The sequence below is a fragment of the Triticum urartu genome, chromosome 7A (assembly GCF_056163025.1).
Source record: "Triticum urartu cultivar PI428250 chromosome 7A, HENAU_Tu73, whole genome shotgun sequence".
Taxonomy (NCBI): Eukaryota; Viridiplantae; Streptophyta; class Magnoliopsida; order Poales; family Poaceae; genus Triticum; species Triticum urartu.
The window spans coordinates 636,672,592-636,687,704 of NC_141879.1; the positions used below are offsets into that span (position 1 = coordinate 636,672,592).

The following is a 15,113-nucleotide window of genomic DNA, read 5'->3' on the forward strand; positions in this document are numbered from 1 at the left end:
CCGTTGTCTAGTCTTGGAGGGCACGAAGGTCTCCCGACACTCTCTAGGGTTTCTCCTCTGCGCTAGGCCAGGTGGGCCCCTAGTTGGTATCGTGGCCCGGGGCCCTTGAGAGAGCCACCCTCGGTACAAGACATCATCAGGCTACGCCGGCGGGAAGGAGTGGAGCCCTAACTTTTTGAGAGGCGTCGGTTGTGTGTTTTGGTTATTAGTTATTTACAAATCTTTTATGGACATGCTATCTTTTTTAGAATACATGTACGATGTATCATATATGAATGTTTTTTGTATGTAAGTATATTGTGTATTATTTACAGAATACATATTTACCTTTTTTGTGATAGAATATATTTCCTTTTTTTGATTGAATATATTTTAACCATTACTTATAGAGTTTGAAAAATGGGTTTATATATTTTTTGAATTGTTTGAATTGCTTACCACATGTGTCAAGGGTTTATAAATTTTCAAAACATACATATACGGTATAACATGCTTATCTTAAGAGAAAAAGGCAAGTATCTATGTTTTATGACAAAGATGCCCAAGTATCTCATATCTCATTTGTACAAACCTAACACATAATGGACGCGAAGATAATCACATTTGAAAGTGCGTCTGTGCGGTAAACTGTAAAATACCAACCATACAAGTAGTGCATACAGACATACATTTGGAAGGCGCGGGTATTAAATCTGTCAAAATATTTCCTTTCAATCTTGTTGTGCCCTTTTTCTTTGACCTGTTAAATCTTGTTATACTTACCATGTAAGCATATATAGCCAAATTTACCCTTGATCAATGAATACCTCGTAAGGGGTAAGAGGGAGTATCTTAAAATTTGTCATATTCTTAATGTTCCCCAAATAGTGTGGTCCATCAATCAATATACACATTAGTTTGTTTCCTATCTATATATCATGTGATTTGAATCTGAATTGCATGGATTGGTTATTTTGTATCAGCAATACTACTTTCAACCCGCCGACCATCTCATTGCCCGGTGCCCAGCAGCTATGGAACCAGTGGGAGGTCCAATGCCTGGTGCTGGCGAGCTTCTCCTTGCAAGTCTTCCTCCTCTTTTTCCCAGGAGTTCGAAAGCGCCGCAGGTCCAGCGTCCTCAGCTTGCTGCTGTGGGTTGCGTACCTGCTGGCAGACTACGTCGCAACCTTCACCCTCGGCCGCCTGGCGCTCCACCTCAATGACCCACGCCACCAGCTCCTGCTCTTCTGGACGCCTTTCCTGCTCCTCCACCTCGGTGGACAGGAGACAATTGCGGCCCTTTCCACGGAGGACAGCTTGCTGTGGAAGCGCCACCTCCTGAGCCTCGTCTCACAGGTCACGCTATCGGTCTACATCGTCACCAAGTCATGGCACGTTGTCAGCACCAAGCAGCTTATGGCGCCCATGGTGCTGATGTTTATTTCTGGGACAATCAAATACTCAGAGAGGACATGGGCGCTCATGACCGCTGGCAGTTCCATGACTCCCGAGAGCAGCTCCATGTCAGACTCTGTGCTCAACGTAGAGAGTAATGTTCTTGATGATGCAAAGTCATATTTCCAGAGGCTCCATGATCTTTTATCAAGTGACAGCCAGGACAAGATAGATTACGAGGGCCTCGTGGAGGTGGCAGGGAAGGGGATCAGGATATGCTTGGATTTCTTGACAGACATGACCCCTTTCTTGATGTGGAACAAAGGTGACATCATTGACACCACCATCGGCAAGTTAAGAGGTCTAAGGAAGCCAGAGCTCCGGCACCAGATCGCCTACAAGTTGGCCGAGATCCAGCTATCACTCGTCTATGACTTCATGTACACCAAGTATGGAGTGCTCCAGTACCACCTCAACCTCGTCTACAGTGGGGTCGAGCGGCTCGTCACAATTGGCGCAAACTCTGCAGCGCTGGTGCTGTTCCTGAAGGCTGACCTGGATGGGCAATTCATCGACGACGTCAGAGCTGATGTCGTGGTGTCCTATGTGCTGCTAGCCGGTGCTGTGGCACTGGACTTGTCCTCCACCTTCATGGTCATCTCGTCATACTGGCCTTACCTGCCTGGCCGAAGCCCCTTTGGGAATGATGGATTCCCAGGTAAGAGGGCAATGTTCAATCTGACCAGGCTTGTCCATCCACTGGGGAAAGGGTTGTGGTCTGTGCAGATGGCGCAGTATAACCTGATTGGTGAGTGCATCCGCGAAAAGCAAGCTAATCTGTTCATGTGGGCTCTGCTGAAAGTTGGGCTTGTATCTGACGTCAAGCACATACAAGTATCTGCTGACCTCAAGAAGTTCGTCTTCAGAAAGCTGCTGGACATAGGGGCCACTAAAAAAGTAACCGAGTACTGGGAAAGGGACTTCAGCACATTCCACGGCCAGTGGGCACGGTGGGCGCTCGAGGCGACGGCAGAAGGAAGGTCGATCGATCAGTCAATCCTCAACCTGGAGGGCGGGACTGTCGCGGCGGTCGTCCTCATGTGGCATATGATCACTGAGATGTGCTTCTACACGACAGCAGATGAGGACAGCTCCTCCTCAATGCACAGGGACATTAGTAGGCAGCTGTCCGAGTACGTCATGTACCTGGTCGGGAAATGCAGTATCAAGAACGCAAGCAGTGGCCATTTCGAGTTTGGTAAGGTTCGGCGCGATGTGAGGAAAGCTCTCACTCAGCAACGTTTCTCTGGAGGGCACCTGGAGCAAAGCAAGGTCATCTTGTATGGGTATGAGGGGCATGGGTTTTTCACCTCCCGTGCCAGTGCTACCGCCAAAGAGCTGCTTAAGATCACATGCCCAGCCGAACGATGGGAGCTCATAGCCACGGTGTGGACTGAGATGCTTTGCTACCTGGCACAGAACTGCGAGGCGGCATTCCACATAAAAAATCTAAGCACTGGTGGTGAGTTCGTCACGCACGTCAGGGTCTTATCGATCATTCTGGGCATTCCTTTTATCCGGGAGGCATCTCAAGCTGAAGGTAATTGCAAAAACTTTCTTTAAGGCCTGCAGCCAGGTTGGAAATTACTGAAGATATTACTTTTCTCCTTGCAAATACCTGGTAGGCTTTAGGTAAAATTTGGTTTCTGGCACATTTTAAATTATGTTTTTTTGCGAATAAGCACTTTTTAAATGATGTTACTTTGGATTCTCTACTAGTAGAACACTAACATGCTAACGTATACAAAGTATAGCAAACGTTTCCGTTTCCATCTTTCAATAGTGAATTGTACCCCGAATTTTACATGTGGCCAGTTAATCATCAAATTATTTAGAGATCCTCCACAACAATAAGAAATTTAGGATTATGAAATACAAATCATTGGGGATAGTTTGAGAACACGCGAAATAAAGTGGCCTTATCGGTTACATGCATATATAGAATCTCACGATCTAATTAAATCCACGCAGAACACGATGGAAAATACAAAAGCTATTATTTTTAAAATAATAAATTTTTTATTAATTTTCATAAATATTACGCTGGGTAATTTTTTTTCAAAAATAATACACAGTCGGCCCGCTGCAAGCCGACTGGGCCTAGTCGGCCCACAGCAGGCCAATTGGATTCCAGTCGACGGTGTATTATTTTTGATTTTTTTATCCAGCTTAATATTTATGAAAATTAATAAAAAATATATTATTTTAAAAAAAAGCAATACAAAATGGCGTACATTAATCTGGATTTCTAAATTTGAAGTCTTAGTCAATGCTATATTTATGAGATTTTACATGGAGATTCATATAATTTTTTTTATTTTTTTGTTCTTCTTGTTTATATGTTGCTTGATTTCCGTTTCCATCTTTCAATAGTGAATTGTACCCCAAATTTTACATGTGGCCAGTTAATCATCAAATTATTTAGAGATCCTCCACAACAATAAGAAATTTAGGATTATGAAATACAAATCATTGGTGATAGTTTGAGAACACGCGAAATAAAGTGGCGAAATAAAGTGGCCTTATCGGTTACATGCATATATAGAATCTCACGATCTAATTAAATCCACGCAGAACACGATGGAAAATACAAAAGCTATTTTTTTTAAATAATACATTTTTTTATTAATTTTCATAAATATTACGCTGGGTATTTTTTTTCAAAAATAATACACAGTCCGCCTAGTCGGCCCACAGCAAGCCAATTGGATTCCAGTCATCCTACAGCTGGCCGACTGGCCCCTGTCGGCCCACCGTGGGTTGATTGGGTCCTGTAGGCCGGCTGGAATCCAATCGGCCTGCTGTGGGCCGACTAGGCCCAGTCGACCTGCAGCGGACCGACGGTGTATTATTTTTGAATTTTTTTATCCAGCGTAATATTTATGAAAATTAATAAAAAAATATATTATTAAAAAAATAGCAATACAAAATGGCGTACATTAATCTGGATTTCTAAATCTCAGAAGTCTTAGTCAATGCTATATTTATGAGATTTTACATGGAGATTCATATAATTTTTTTTTGTTCTTCTTGTTTATATGTTGCTTGATTTACGTCTCAGTCGACTGAGATCTATCCACACCCCACATTAAGTGGTTGGTTAGATATAGGGAATTAGACGTGAGATTTTAGAAATGATTTTTGAAGGAGTTTTAGGAAAGCCAGTTTTGATTAGTTATTCTGTTAAGGCAAATATACACACTACCTTGTTTGGATGGGAAAATTAGAAAAACATGATTTTGAGTTCTTCCGAAAACAATTCATGGAGGTGCGGTGCTTCGGCTTGCTGTTGACACCTACACGCACGGCGGCAGACAACCATATCGTAAATGGCTCTCTGGCAAGGGTGCGTGGCCATCGCCAAGGCCACCAGGGTGGTCGCACTGCTCACCTGATTGTGCTCTGCTTCGTTCGCCGGTGTCATGCATGCTGGCGAGGGTTCCCATCGAAGATGCACGTACACGGCGTAAAGCACCTTGGGATGCATTTGGTTGTTCGCCTCGTTTTTTGCCCATTTGTATACTTGTTTCAGTTGGTCCTGGTTGAGTATATGCAGACAAAAAAACAACATCTGCAAGTTGATTGGTTGCCTGCATATGCTCTCCCTGCATCGTAACAACGCCTCTGCGCACCGCGTTTGGTTGTACGCATTGTATGTAATTAGATGAGTGCATGTTGTTTGGTTGCATACGAGCATAGAGTTGTGATCAACTTATATCCTACTTGGTGAGTTTATCAATACTACTACACCTTACACACGATTACAACGAGCACACCAACACCACAACACTACTATGACGATGAGCTGGACGAAGATGATGAAGTTCTTCAGCCCTAACGGACTATCCACCTTGCCAACCTCAACCTTGCTGCGTGACTGCTTTCGCACATACTTAGAGTAAGCATCTTCTACCACTTGCCTAGTCTTAAACCCTTTGTGGCTGCTGTTGTTGTACCCTGAAACTTGTTGGCTGCAAGCTTTCTATGAACTGTAAACCCCTAAAACACTCCCTTCAAACACCACGTACCTTTTGCCCTGAAAGTGCAAATGAGTAGTAAGTTGAAGCAACAAGCATTGAAACACACAAACAGAGCACTCTAGGAGCAAGCAATGAAGCACAGAAGCAATGGAGCAGAAGAGCATTAGTAAGCATGCATGATCATACTATGTAGCAAATTCAACCTAGCACTACTTTGGTGTCATCCTACCACCACATCCAAAAAAGATGTAATCCTACCACCATAAGTTCGCAATCACCATGAGGATCACAATGAGGGGTTAGTATATTACCGCCCCACCAAAATATACAGACCATAAGATTGTTTTCAAGCCCTAACTATACAAAATATATGTTGTCATCGTCATCGTCGTCCTTGTCACCATCGCCATCGCCGTCGAGGATCATGCACGCCGTCGCCACCAATTGAAGCGGCACTAGTAGAAGTGCTTGCCCAACCAGGTCCTCAGCCAGAGCACCCTGTGGGCGTCTCCCATGGCAACAAACCCAACACCCTGGGCTTTGTTGTCCAGCAGCTGGCTGAGAGCCACCATGAGAGCCTTTAGGCTGAAGCCAATCTGCTCCATGCCGCCGCCGTAAAGCTTCGGGTGGACGTCCACCAACATGCTCTCCCTGATGGCGGTGGCCACCTCCTTCACTGCTTGAGTCATGCTGCTGAAGACGCTCAGCTCCTCCTCCAGGAAGCCTGCCCGCTTCCTCTTCTTATCAAGCACATGAACCTGCCCATCATCCTTCTGAGGAGCATCAACGTTGATGGTGTCTGACTCATGGGTGTCTGGATACTTGTGCATCGGCGAGCCCCGCGGCTGACTAGAGCCCATGGCATGCTTGCCGGTTGCCAGCCAGAAGGAGAAGATTTGCTGCATCTGGTGGTAGTTTTGGATAGGTGTGTTAAGGAACTCTGCATCCTTGGGGTGAGCTTAAGAAGAAACAGTGCAGAGAGGTTAGTTAGTATGGCAATGGCTCATAGGCTGAAACTGCTGGTTAGTTTGAATGGCATGGTTTGTGAGCTAACCGCGATGTGGCCTTGGTAGTGCTTTGCCTCTAAAAGGATCGAGCATGTGTCCTCATCCCATGAAGCACCGCTTAGGTCTCTGAGCTTGGACGCGATGATCCACCTCGGTCTCCACTTCCTCAAGTGGTTGTACACCTGGGTCGAGGTGACTTTCTGTCTACAGAAGTCGAACACCTGCTTTGCAACAAGGTTCAAGTGCACCTCCTTGAACCCCTTGCCAGTCCTCACTCCACTAGCTATGATCTCACACATCTTGTTAAGCACAAAAGTGGAGAGGAACAACTGGCATTTTATATTGTTTCCCCTGCCATCCTTCTCCTTCAAGCATGAGTAACAGCATTGGGCTAAGCCAACACAAATGGAGGAACAGTAGGCGGTACCTTGAAAACGTCTGAATCAGGAGGCATCTGTTTGATGGGAGGCTGGGAGTCCTTGACATACGACGGCGGAAACTGGCTCTTGGACGACACGAGGGCCTGACTAAACTCTTGCATGATCATGTCCTACAGACATAAGCATCCTCAACACCACAACACACTACACATAGATAGTAGGAACTAGTAGTATAGTATGGACAGATTGAACAAACAGTAACACATGCACACATGGATGATCTAGTTGAAGGCAGCACTACCAAATCCATCAAAGCATACAACAGATTAATTACACAGCATAACAAAGCACTAATCATGGACACATGGAGGATCTTGTTCAACACTTGCATAGTAGCATACCACACATCTAAGCATACTACCAATCCATCCATGGCCATAGGTACCAATGCTTGCTGACATGGAAAAAACCCGTAGAATGCTCCAAATCCATCACAAGTAGCTACTACAACATCACAGTCAAACAGATCAGAGGATCTAACCCTACCAGATCGATAGATCTAGCTAGAACTAGTAGAGAGGAGGTGGTGATTGAACTTACAAAACGCCATCGGAAGAGCCGCGGAGGAGGTGCCTGGCACATCGGAGAGGAGGAAGAGTCGATCCGCCGCCGCAATCAACCGGTCGCCGGAGTAGTTGTGCCGCTTACCTCGTCATCGAAGTGGCTCCGAGCTGGAGGGAAAGCTTAAGAGGGGGGAAATGGTGGCGGAAGTTTTGCCGTAGTAGTCACACTGGATATATAGGGCGACCGAATCGACAGGCGGTGACTCGAATTTATCCCGCCACTTTTTTGGAGATGCGCCATCGTTCCCGCTATCTCCCTGCCCGCAGCTGCGCGACGCGGCATTCCCCTCCTCTGCATCGCTCGAGCCTGACTCGCTGGAAACGGCCGATTCGGCCGTTCTTAGCGGGCCTGGCTGAGCATTGCTTTAAGTTTTATGTGGGCCAAGATTTTGATGCAGGCCAGGGAACCAAACAGGCCGAAAATTGCCCGTACGTTCCTGGCTGAGCCTAATGCAAACAACCAAATGCATCCTTGATTGATACTCAGGCCATGAACGCATGTACAGTAGCATGTAGCTGCTGGATTGATTCGCTGGTAATAGCAGAGCACAACACACACATGGTAGACAGGCATGACAAGGACGTACAAGGTGGAGCATATGGACGACGACAATGGTTGTGAAGCAGCCGATGGACACGATGGCGGCCGACCGAAGTGCGCATCCGCCATGGAGGCGCTGATCTAGGTGGAGCATCGCAATCTGCTCCGGCTGCCTGGCCGAGATCGGCAACGACGGTTTTGGCTTTCTCACGCAACTGTCACAGTCAGCAGAGTTTACCATGATTAGCGCGTCAGACTTTATTGATCTCCCTATACATATAGAAAATACGTTTATATAAGAAAAAGATGAAATCACTAATTAAGTAGCATTGTTTGCAAAGGTCACTCTCATATTGCGACAAGTGACACACTACATGCGAGTTTTTTTTCGTAGATAAGTGAATGCAAAATGTGTTATCTTTTAAATCATGCGTCTAAATCTCAAACTGTTGTCACCGTTGAATTCCTCACTCAAGATATTCAAAATTAGATCTCATGTTGATAGGTCTTGAGAAAAGAAATCACGAAAAAAACCAGACGAGAAAACCAAACCGAAAGCATGTTTTTTTTTCTTTTCGAAAAAGACACAACTGTGCCTCTCGCGGAAGAAAATTCATGCCTCCACGAGATCTAAACTTGTGCCTCTCACGTAAGGGAAAAAACAAAACACATTTTTTCCGCTTCCGACAAGCATGATCGTGCCTCTTGTGGAATTAAATTCATGCCTCCACGAGAAGTAAATCCGTACTTCTCGCGGAAGGAAATAAATGTTTTTTGTTCTCGAGAGGCACGACTGTGTCTCTTGTGGAAGGAAAAAACATAATTTTTTTTCCGTTTCCGTGCGTGCCTCTCGCGGAAGGAAAAAATATATATATTTTTCCGTTTCCAAGAAGTATGGCCGTGCCTCTCGAGGAAGCAAATCCATGTCTCTTGCGGAAGCAAATTCGTGCCTCACGCGAAAGTAAAAGAAACACAATTTTTTTCAAAAAAGAAAATGCATTTTTTCGCGTAATGTTTTTTAAACTTTTTTGTCCAAAAGATAAGAAAGACCAGTAGAAAACCAAAAAATCCAAAAAGCCAGAAAAAAGCCAGCTAAAAAGCCAAAAACTCATGAAAAAAATGGAGGAAACTCCCAGAAGTCAACATGTGGCGGCGGCCGAGAACATGCCGAGTGGCGCACTCCCAGCCCATCCCAGGTGACCCTTGCGGGGGCTCGCGAAGGATTACTCCTTTGTTAGTTGCTCCCCTATTAGTTGATTTTGTATAAACTGGGTTTTTGGACTTTTAAAAAACTTAGTTTAGTATATCCTCGAGTTAGTTTGATGATCCAAACAATGTTTTAGGTTGTTACACCAGAAATCAGGTTTAAGGATAACTAGTTTTCTATAATTAGGTATCCAAACAACCCCTAATTGGCATATGTATATGTCAGACTAGTTACAATGGATAGTAACATAGACTAGTAACATGCCCATGTTACTAGTCTATATTACCATCTCTATAGTGAGGAGTAACATATGTGTGGTAACATGTAACACTTCATATATTAGGCTATAGACACATCTTACCTTGATATGTGTGATATTACTCATAGTATTAGTAACTAGCTATGTTACTACTTTCCCTGTTTCTTCATTTATTGCGTGCCACATCATCTACTTTATCTAGATATGTGTGATATTACTATCTATGTTACTCCCATTGTGAGTAGTCTCATATGGCCAGCAAACGCCGAAAACTAAAGGGGAGTGGGAATAATCAGAGGAGAAGCCCCCGGCATCGCTCTCCGACAGAGGCTCAGACGGCAACCAGATCAGTTCGACCTCGGCCACCCCTCCCTAGCTTCACACCCCGTCACCGCCGTCAGTGGTCATCTTTATCAAAGTCCGGCCTGGTGACGGCGGCGGCAGGAATTTGCCCTTCCCCGCTTGGTGGCTGCTTACTGGCGTGCGGTCGGCTTCTAGCGGCGGTTACTCCGGGCCGAAGACCATGGGCCTGGCATAGGCGTCCTTCCTCTTCCACAGGGGAGGTTGGCCAGCGGCGATGCGGCCGTGGTGGCTAGGCGTGATGGATCTGCATGGTGACCACGGAAGTGAGGTGCTTGTTTGGCTCTATGGCGAACTCCCCTTGGCTAAGTGGATAGCAATGGGAGGTGTAGCGGGTGGTCCTGGCGTTGTCGTGGGTTCAATGGCGGCAACTTCCTGAAGGCTTCAATCCGGCGGCGGCCGCGGCGGCTGTCGCGGTGGCGATCCTTTCGTCGATATGGGTTGGCGACCTTGCTACTCAGGGTTATGCGGGTCAGAGCATCTCTAGAAAATATGGTAAAGTCACATCCCGCAAAATTCGTTTACGAGAGGCCTGTAACATTTTTTGTGGTACCGTGAGGCTTCCGATAGAACATGTCCTCTAAACTTGTCGTGCAAATATTTTGCGGGGTGGGTTTAGAGGATTTGTTCCATGCCGAAGGCCTCGCGATACTGCAAAAATATTCATAGGACAAATATTGACGAGTGCTTGCATATGGATGCATGACATTCATATATACAACACTAGTTTACCATCACACTAGTTCATCTAGGCCAAAATCATGTGGAACATACGAGGTAGCAAGTTTGGCCTTCCAAAATGTGCGGTCAAGCAAAATTAAACATGATTGAATGATCACCACCACGACAACCACATTGTTCGGACAATGAGCACCACCACCACCACCACCATCCACATTGTTTGCCGAAGCACCACCACCACCTCCACCATCATTGCCAAAAGCTTCACCATCACCATCACCACCACAACCCCCAACGCCGAAACAAACACCACCTCCAAAACCATCTCCGCCACCACCTTCTCCACCATTGCCCAAGACAACACCACATGCAAACACTCCACCACCACCTCCAAACCCGCCACCACCAACATTGCCGGAAGCAAAAACCCCTCCAAACCCCACACCACCACCTACACTGCCAAACCCTTGGCCATAAGCTCCATCTTTATTCGGCACATGACCTCCATTCTTTTCAGTTCCCAAAATTCTCTTGTCATTTCATGCATGCCCTTAGGATTCATCAACATGAACCGGTCCTCCTCGACCGTTCTCTTGTCCCTCCTCTTTTGTTCCTCTAGGGCGATCTTGCGGTCCTTGAAGGCAGACCTCTTCTCCTAGTTCTCCTCCTTGTGCTTCTCTTTCTTCTCGGCCATGGCCACTTTAGCGCCCCAATGCTTGGTTAACATGGTCTCTTTCATCTTCTCCATGTCACCAATTTTATCTCTCAAACTAGTTTCCTCGGCCGTCCTCTTCACTCTCGTTTTCTCCTTCTTGCTTACATCCGGTTTCCCCTTGTTTCTTCCTCCTCTTGGCGCATCATCACTAACATCATCCTTATCTTCCAATTTGAAAAAAACACCTTTCTTTCAGGGGAGCTTCCTTGTTCGTCACCCTCCACTTCTCACTATCCTTAAGCAAACACCAACAATGATGAAGAGTGAACGACCAACCCTTGAAACCCGTGGTTTGCTTGACATATTCATCGGCAATGTTATCCTACACATTGACATTGAGACAAATATGAGCTTAAACTTTTATCAACTCGGTCGAAGTCAACAAAGTGAAGAAACACTCAAATAATCATGAATAGTGACGCCAGTTGGTGGTGCATTCCGCACTTGCTCCAAGCACCCACTCCAATGGCCATAAGTTTTCTTAATCACGTCCCAACGGCCATGGAGTGATTCAAGGACTGGCTGGAGGGGAACGACATGATTTGGTGGTACTTGTCGTCAATCCTTTGCCACTAATTTCCAAAGCTTTGATCCTTGCCTATCACTGTGTCAAGTGACATACTCCCTCATCCTTGAATCAAGCACACACCCTCCGTTTCCGTATAGTTGCCGGTCCTCCCCACCATAGCATCATACTCGGCCTCCTCAATCACTTACACTTCATCACCGCCATCATTCGTTTGATCCACCTCCACCTCAACCTCCACGTGAGGTGTATCAAAATTGTCAACGGGAGCACACAAATCTACCGCATTCTCCTCCAACATTTCGGTATATGTTGACTGCATGTTCTGGCTACAAAATTCAACGGGAAAAGCTCAAACAAGTGCTTCAAAGTCAAAGCAAAGATCACCGGAGTGCCTCAAGCAAAAGAATTTTTTTACCTCCCGGACGTTTCATCGAACACATGGTAGGCGTGACCTGTGGAGTGGCCGTGATCTGAGATAACGGAGCCGGCCGGAGACGGAGGAGGAGTCCGACCTCTTGCCGCGAACACCTTCTTCCTCGGGGGCTCAACCCATGCACAGGCTGGGCCGGTGGAAGCGGTCTTCTTCCTCGCGCCGGCGTCTATGATGGGAGGAACCGGAGCAGGGGCAGAAGGAGGTGGTGCCATGCCGGTTACGCCCCGTTGAACGAGGTGATTCCCCTACAGCTTCCTCTTGCCATTGGCAGTGAAAGACGTTGGGGCGGCACCGACATGCACGGCCGAGCAAGGCGCGGGAGAACGGAGCGGTGGCATACTTGGTGGCGGCGGCGCATGAAATGTGGCACCTGGAGGCTGTGCGCACTTCATCTGGTCGGTTGGCGGCGCGGCAAGGCCGAACGATGAGGTTGGAGGCAAGATCGAAGGCGGTGGCGGTGCGTGAGGCGGGATCAGAAGGGGCAGAAGTTTCCTTCGCGCCAAGGATAAGGGAACTGGCAAAAAGATGCTTGAACCCCATAGATATGGCGATGGCCAATTTTGCGGTATCTGTTTGAGGCGGAGAAAACACCCTCGTCCGCTAAATTGACGGTTCTTTTTTCGGATTATCTCTTTTGCGGGATCTGCTAGAGATGCTCATATGCTCCGAATGAAAGCTTCATGGATGTGGGTGTCGCATCGTCATTTAGGGAGTCGTTATAGTTCACTTCATCGTTCTGCGAACCAACCCGTGGTGGATGATTAGAAGGACAGTGGTATGTCTAGTCCACCAGGGTACTAAGTTTTGGTCCTTGCATTTCATAAAAGGAGACGTTCCCGTCGACTACGAGGCGCCCACAGTGACTTCGTAATATCTCAAGATGATATGCCGGCTCAGTTTTTCGGAGGTGCTCGTAAGGATAAGGTGTGAGTGTATACGTTTATAGGGATGAATATATGCACGTATATATAAGCGCTTGTGTCTGTATTATGTTAAAGAAAAAGTTCACCTCATCATGCCAGGCCTTCATTTCAGTCTCGGGCGGCGGCGGTGCGTATGGTCGTTAGGCGTCGTTATGAAGCTTTGGTTCCTCCTGGTCGCAGCTCGCAGCTCCGGAGGAAACACTGAAATCGAAAATACAGGACAATAAAAAAAAACCAATCGATGTGCTATGTTTAGTGTATGTTCCTTGGAAAATAAACCACAGGAATTGTTCCAAGTGGCTATTTAGAAGTTTGGTGGTGCTCTTTACGTCAGGATAATTTGCTCTTGTTCTCTAATTTATTTGATTTTAGTGCTGCAGATTTCACAGTATATGATTGAAAATTCTAAAATTAGTTAGAGATCGCTAGATCAAATTAAACCAAAATTTTAATGAATGGTTCCAATCAATATAACTGAATAAGATTCACATATTTCGGTGGTTTGATGATCTCATTATTGGTTGTTATGATTTTTGGGCACTTTTTTGCATTTAATTTTAAATTTAAGGTTTCCCTTTTAGTTCTCTTTATTACACCACTGTGCATAACTTGAACCACACAGGCACCGACAAGCATTTTACAAGTGTATTTGCCTTTATGCTCGCGCGTCAAAATATTTAGTTTTCAGATTATTTTTCTTATTCTCTTTGGGGAATATACTTACCCTCGCATAATGTCGTGAACCAGCTGGAGATGAGACCGAGTATTCCGATTCTACAATGTTTTAAACCAAATAGCCCGGAGGATCCCAACTTCAACCCTTTTGAAGAAGATGACCATGTTGAAACGGATTGTGTTGACAGAGATGAAGCAGACTTCATGTCTTGTGATTCTATATTGCCACCTATTCTGTAATGAAACTCAAAGAGACTTGTGCCATGTGAAACTCGTAATTTATAAGCGGTATTGTAAGAATTGTTATATATATAAGCTTGTGTTTGAGTATTTACCGTAGAGCAACAACCCGATTGTCGCTCCCACGGGGAGTCTGAACATAGGACCTCGAGTGCTACTAAGGCTGCTGTAACCACTAGGCTACCACAGTTTCTAAAGTGTGAAACATGATTTTATTATATAATTATGTTGGTGTGGTTTAATATATTACAAGTTTTACAATTATTTTTTGCATCTGGGTCCATGCATTCTATATCTATACCTACTCTATATCTATATCTATACCTACTATTAAAGGGAATAAGTATTCTTGGTTTGGTTTAGTCCTTTTCGTTTGGTTTGAGTGCACGCTAAGCGATCTTGGCCAGATACTTGTACATTGATGGGCCTTTTATGGGCTTTTATAGAGACCGCAAATAATAATTAGGTCTATACCTACTATTAAAGGGAATAAGTATTCTTGGTTTGGTTTAGTCCTTTTCGTTTGGTTTGAGTGTACGCTAAGCGATCTGGGCCAGATACTTGTACGTTGATGGGCCTTTTATGGGCTTTTATAGAGACCGTGAATAATAATTAGGTCAAAATAAATCAATATTCTCGGAATTGATCACAGGAACTACTATCTAGATGTTTTATGTAACAACCAACAACCTATACACCATTCACATTAACTAATCCCAACTCGTTCTAAATATATGAGTGGCAGCCCTCGTGTTTAGGGCGAGCTAATTAAAGGAAGGACTTGAGGTAAAAAATATAACATAATTTAAAAAAGATTTGTAGGCTTTCATGTGTTGGGCTACTAAATTAGAAAAGGAACAATTTGATTTCCGACTAAAACGGGTGAGGACGTCATGGTAACTAAAGGAAGAATTTTACTTAATTGGAATGGAAGATTATGCCCGGCAAAGAAAATATAACATGGCTAAATTGCATCGTATTTTTCTATGTTCATTTTATAGAAGGATGCTATGAGACATTATGCTTAAACAAAACATCATTTTTCCCCCTTGCAACGCATGGGCATATGTGCTAGTATTCTTTAACAATCTTTGATGGTATAGTTTTGGGAAATGATAAAAAGCCA

The 15,113-nt window shown here is 45.1% G+C and overlaps 1 protein-coding gene across 1 annotated transcript in view; it reads left to right on the forward strand.

The window, feature by feature from the left end:
• The window catches only part of LOC125525177 (uncharacterized), a 32,111-nt gene extending 17,882 nt beyond the window's left edge, over window positions 1-14,229 (forward strand). Inside the window, exons 2-3 of the mRNA XM_048690193.2 lie at window positions 963-2,974; window positions 13,820-14,229. Of these exons, the coding sequence (XP_048546150.1) occupies window positions 963-2,974; window positions 13,820-13,860 (2,053 nt within the window). The 3' untranslated portion in view covers window positions 13,861-14,229. The remainder of the gene's footprint in view (window positions 1-962; window positions 2,975-13,819) is intronic.
• Window positions 14,230-15,113: the final 884 nt, after the last annotated feature.